This window comes from Pituophis catenifer, unplaced genomic scaffold, assembly GCF_029215685.1.
Source record: "Pituophis catenifer annectens isolate HBS135680 unplaced genomic scaffold, rPitCat1.0.hap2 SCAF_4, whole genome shotgun sequence".
NCBI lineage: Eukaryota > Metazoa > Chordata > Lepidosauria > Squamata > Colubridae > Pituophis > Pituophis catenifer.
The window spans coordinates 128,136,032-128,141,351 of NW_027256884.1; the positions used below are offsets into that span (position 1 = coordinate 128,136,032).

At 48.1% G+C, this 5,320-nt stretch overlaps 1 protein-coding gene across 1 annotated transcript in view; it reads right to left on the bottom strand.

Moving 5' to 3' along the window:
• Positions 1-531: 531 nt before the first annotated feature.
• Positions 532-5,320, bottom strand: part of WNT11 (Wnt family member 11) — a 530,657-nt gene continuing 525,868 nt past the window's right edge. Inside the window, exon 6 of the mRNA XM_070942997.1 lies at positions 532-2,276. Coding sequence (XP_070799098.1) covers positions 2,102-2,276 — 175 coding nt within the window. The 3' untranslated portion in view covers positions 532-2,101. The remainder of the gene's footprint in view (positions 2,277-5,320) is intronic.

The following is a 5,320-nucleotide window of genomic DNA, read 5'->3' on the forward strand; positions in this document are numbered from 1 at the left end:
GCCAAACAGCTGGTCAGCTGCCAAGCAAATCAGCAGCCTTTAGCATCATATTTATTTGCTACAAAGCTTTGAAGCCCCTGGAAAAAAGATTTCACCAAAACAGAAGAGAACGTCCTTGATCAGACGGGAAACCGGGCTCGGTCCGTAATATATCAGCCATATTGTGAGTGCGCCCACCACACGCTCTCCAAAATCCAGAGCTTTCTCTGATCCCCTTCCCTACCCCCCCCCCCCAAAAGTAGCCATACCATCCGTCTCCGTGGCCTCTTTCATGGGCCAAATCACCGGATATAAGGACACCAAAGGAGGGGAAGAGTTTTCCAGGAAAAAAAATCAAGAATAAAAAAACAAACAAGCAGAACATTTTAAGGGTTGGGCATTTCCATTGGGTCTTTCCAAGCAAGGCTGTCCGTTTAAGGAAAAAAAAAACAAAAACAGAAGGAGTAAAATGGAGACGTCGTTTAAGGATGAAGAGAAGCAAAGCTAGAAGATAAGCCGTTCCGGGGGTGGGGGGGGGGAAAGTTTGACAAAGCCCCCTTTTTGGGGGGAACTGTACATCATTCTATAGGTGTTGTGGCCCGCCGGCAGCCAGCAGAGCTGGCAGCTGAGTCGGACAGTGAGGAGGTTGGGGAGGGACAGTCCTGGGGGCTGGGGAAAACTCAGACGACGGCTCTGCGTCGGAGGCAGAGAGGGAGATAAGACAGCAGTGAGGCAGAGGAACAGCTGGGGCCTGTTCCCAGTGTGCGCATGCGCAGAGCTGCCAGAACAACTCAGAAAGCAGAGTCGACTCAGGAGTAAAGCCACACCTTGGAGGTGATTGACCCCTCCCATAGGAAACAAAAGAGGAGCGAACGGGGAGTGGGCTTTTGCAGGAAACAATTCCTTCGTTCCGTGACTCTGAGAGACTCTGTGCCTAGTTTGGCCTTGTACTGCGGTTGGAAACAAGTTACGTGGCAGCTTGCCAAATGAGATAAGGTCTGTGTTGAGAAATATTCTGTTAGGAAATGATAATCACCTAACTTGTTGGGTTGGCAATATATAATATAGCTTTAAGACTGTGTTGCTGTGTTGTATCATACTGTGTCCTGATTGGTTAGCTCTGTAGCCAATGTCCTTAAGAGGGAGCTAGAAACATGGTTTATTCCTCTTTGCTGACCATTATGTCTCTTTGCTGATCATTATTGCTTTTTGGCTGATCGTTACTGCTCTTTGATATGTTTGCTACTGTTTGCAACTGTTTATTGTGTATGACTACGACGACTGGTAAGAAGACCTTGTTATTGTAATATCCCTGGACTATTGTTTAACTATCTACTGCTTTATCTGGACTGTTTATTGGACTGTGCCTTATTACTATTTCCTAAAAGTAAACACAACTCAGTGTATCTGTTTGTTGGCTGTGGTTATTCGCAACTGCTCTCAATCGCTTTCACGTGCACACCCTTGCTACTCAAGGGTTGCTCTGCGAATTCCTTAACATATTCCTTTGAAAAACTGTTTGGACAAACCTTGGCTGACTGTGAATGAACGTAATTCACAGTCGTGTAAATAAAAGAGGTTTTGCCGGGGCCAATTCCTGCCTCCTGCTTTTTAGGGGAGCCTAGGTTAAAACAATAGGGTGTCCATTTCATTACGGCAGAAAAGCGAATTGTTCTCCTGCATCGGGTCCATGCATTTTAGGAAAAGATGTTTTCTATTCCCCCAACACCCACGAGACCACTGACAGTCTGAGATCCCAGATGGTGAAGGTGGGTGGCCTTGACCAAACCCAAGATTCTTCGTCTCCGTAAACGAGATTTCTCACAAACGATAGCGCCTTCTTGATTCAGTTCAAAGTCTTTGCTTTCAAGGAGTTTCACGAGCCGGCGTTGAAGTCGTCGTCGACAAGCAATTGTTCGAAAAGATCATCGAAGGATACAATCTCTGTTGGCCAAAGATCAAGGGCTGGTTTCTTTGGATTAAACCCAGATTTCCTTTGCAAGGAAGTTTGTGTCCCCCACCCCCACCCCCACCTTCTTTGAGGGTCCCGTGGGGAAAAGGTGGCACCACCGATGTCTCCCTTTGGCACACCGGGAAGCAGCGGAGAGGCGTGGACGACGCCTCATTTGCACACGTACTTCTCGACAGTCCGTTCGCACTTCTTGCAGGTAACGTAGCAACACCAGTGATACTTGCAGTGGCATCTCTCCACCACCGTGTCCATGTAGGGGTTGTAACCCCGGCCACAGCACATCAAGTCACAACTGTCACTGCCGTTGGAAGTTTTGTTACATTGCCTGGAAAAAAAGAAGAAACGACAGCCAGTGAGGGTGGGCCAAGGCTTTGATAACAGCCTTCCAGTCTTTGTGGCAGCAGTGAGGGGCTGCCCCAAAGAAAAGGGGGTCAACCAATCCTCCAAAGCAGGGGTTCCAAAGTGAAGCCAGCTCTAACCCTACGTAATTTATGCTCCAATTATGACCGTTTCCCCCCTCCCCCCAGGATGTGTCATCGATCACATTCCCAACGGAGCAATTTCATGGGTTGTAGAGGTCACTCCCCTTGTTTGCTGTAGGTAACCCTGGGATACAGCCTTGAGAGGGATAAGTATGGAATGTGCCTTTGGCTGCTGTGCCACTTCGCCGGTTTCCCATCCCTCCTGGCCTATGGCAACTCGAGAGCAGGCCAGGGATGCTTTGTGAGTTGACAAATATTGCGGTTACTGGGCGAGCCCGTGGTACACTACGGGACTGCTGGGCTTGCAGAAAACCAGACGTAACTGCGAGTAGTCCTCGACGTACGATCACAATTGAGCCCCAAATTTCTGTTGCTGAGACAGTTGCTAAGTGAGTTTTGCACCTTTCTCGCCGCAGTTGTTAAGTGAATCACTGCAGTTATTCAGTGAGTGACATGGTTGCTAAGTGAATCGGGTTTCCCCATTGACTTGGTTTGTCAGAAGGTCGTTCTTGGTGCTGCCTGAACTGAGTTACAGGTGTTATGTCTACTTTATATGCAGCTTTATCATTCCTCTCTAATAAGATTGGCTTCTGTACAGTGATGGCTTATAGTGTGCTTACTTACTCTACATCAGGGGTCACCAACCTTTTGGATCTCAGGGACCACTAAATTCCTAATTTTTAATCCTGCGGACCACTAATATGATCTGCCTAATGACCGGCTGGGTGGGCGTGGCTAGGTGGTCATGTGACTGGGTGGGCGTGGCCAACTCCTCACCTGCCCGTCTGGGCTCCTTAGGGTTCCAACAAGAAGCAGTTGCTGGAGCTAAGCAGCCACCACGAAAAAGAGTTGGCAAAACAGCTCAGTTCAAATTGGATCTGACCGAGAAGGAGGCTCAGCAGAAGCACCTCACTGAGGACTAGGAGCATAGGCTTTCCAAGCAGAGGGAAGACCTGCGGGAGTGCAAGGCCAGGTACCGGCGCCTGGAGGCTCAGCGGGGTGAGATGGTCGGCCAGTTCCAGGCCACGATGCTGTCCCACTGGAACGAGGCCCTCCGGCTCTTTGCCACCAGTGGCGCTTCCCTCCAGCCTTCACCCAAAGCCCCACGCCAGGAGGCCTAAGCAGACCCCAAGTGGGAATTTCTGCCCCCCTCCGACCCGCACAAAAAGACCCCGAAGGGGGAGACTCTCTGCAGCAACACAAACGTTCATTGCACGTGTCCGTCCCAGGGGCCGTAGTTTGAGGACCCCTGATTTAGTGCAATATACAAAATATGCAAATAATTTTTTCTGTGGACCGCCAACATTTTCTCACGGACCACCAGTGGTCCACGGACCCCCAGTTGGCGACCGCAGCTCCAAAGCACCAGAAGGCAGGAGAAGAAGCAACGGATGGAAACGAATCAAGGAGAGAAGCAACCTGGAACTAAGGAGAAAGTTCTTAACTTCCTTGTTTTTTTCTTTGAAGGCGTTTCGATTCTCATCCAAGAAGCTTCTTCAGTTCTGACTGGATGGTGGGGAATGGAAGGATTTATATTCCTTGTAGACAGCTGGTCATTTGCATCCTTTTAGAGCAGGGGTCAGCAACCTGTGACTCTGGAGCCGCATGTGGCTCTTTCACCCCTCTGCTGCGGCTCCCTGTCACTCAAAATTTGCGTCACAACCACCAATGTGCGACACCCACTGGCATGCAATTTATTGAGCTTTTCAACCCCCGGTAGGCCAAGCATGGATAAATCCAAGAAAAGAAAAGTTTCAGAAGAAAACAGAACGTTTAATTCGACTACATATGCTAGTTTTGTGGCCGCTTAAGAAATAGTCAGGCACGGGAAGAGTTTTGTGGCTCCCGGTGTTTTCTTTTCTGTGGGGAAATGGGTCCAAATTGCTCTTTGAGTGTTTAAGGTTCCAAATCCCTGTTTTAGAGGGTCGTTGAGGCCACTTGGAGGTTTGTCTGTGTTCTCAGGGTAACCTGAGTGGTGCAAATTTAATTTAACACCAGCAGTCTGCAATTAAAGTAAGATCGAATCTCGCCAGGCTCAAGGTCGACTCAGCCTTCCATCCTTTCTAAGGTAGGTAAATTGAGGACCCAGTTTGTGGGGGCAATAAACTGAATTTGTATAAAATATACAAAAGTATGAAGGCTATTGCTTAACGCACTGTAAGCCACCCTGAGTCTCCGGAGAAGGGCAGCATATAAATCAAATTTAAAAAAAATTTTTTTTAAAAAATGGTTCCTGTAGTTTGCATTTTTTTTTCCAGGAGCACCACTCAGGTGATGTGGGGGACACAGATAATCTCCAAGTGGCCTCAACGACCCTCTAAAAGGATGCAAATGAACCAGCTGTCTGCAACGAATATAAATCCTTCCATTCTCCGCCATCCAGTCAGAGCTGAAGAAGCTTCTTGGATGAGAAGCGAAACGTCTTCAAAGAAAATCTACAGACAGTGAGAACAATTAACTGGTGGAACAACTTGCCACCAGAAGTTGTGGATGCTCCATCACTGGAGCGTGGATGGGAACCCTGGGTTTCTCCAGGGTTCCCATCCAAGCAATATTTTAATCTCACCCTGTTCATTTTCCCAAGTTTAGCCAAGATTAAATAAAGAAGTTACAGATTCTTCCCTTCCCTTCCGCCTTTCCTTCCTCCTTTCCTTTCCTTTCCTTTCCTTTCCTTTCCTTTCCTTTCCTTCCTCCTTTCCTTTCCTTTCCCCTTTTCTTTTCTTTTCCTTTCCTTCCCTCTCCTCTCCTCTCCTCTCCTTTTTTCTTTTCCTTTTCTTTCCTTCCCTTCCTCCTTCCCGTCCCTTTCCTCTCCTCCCCTTTCTCCTCCTCTCCATTTTTCTATTCCTTTCCTTTCCTTTCCTTTCCTCTCCTCTCCTTTTTTCTTCCT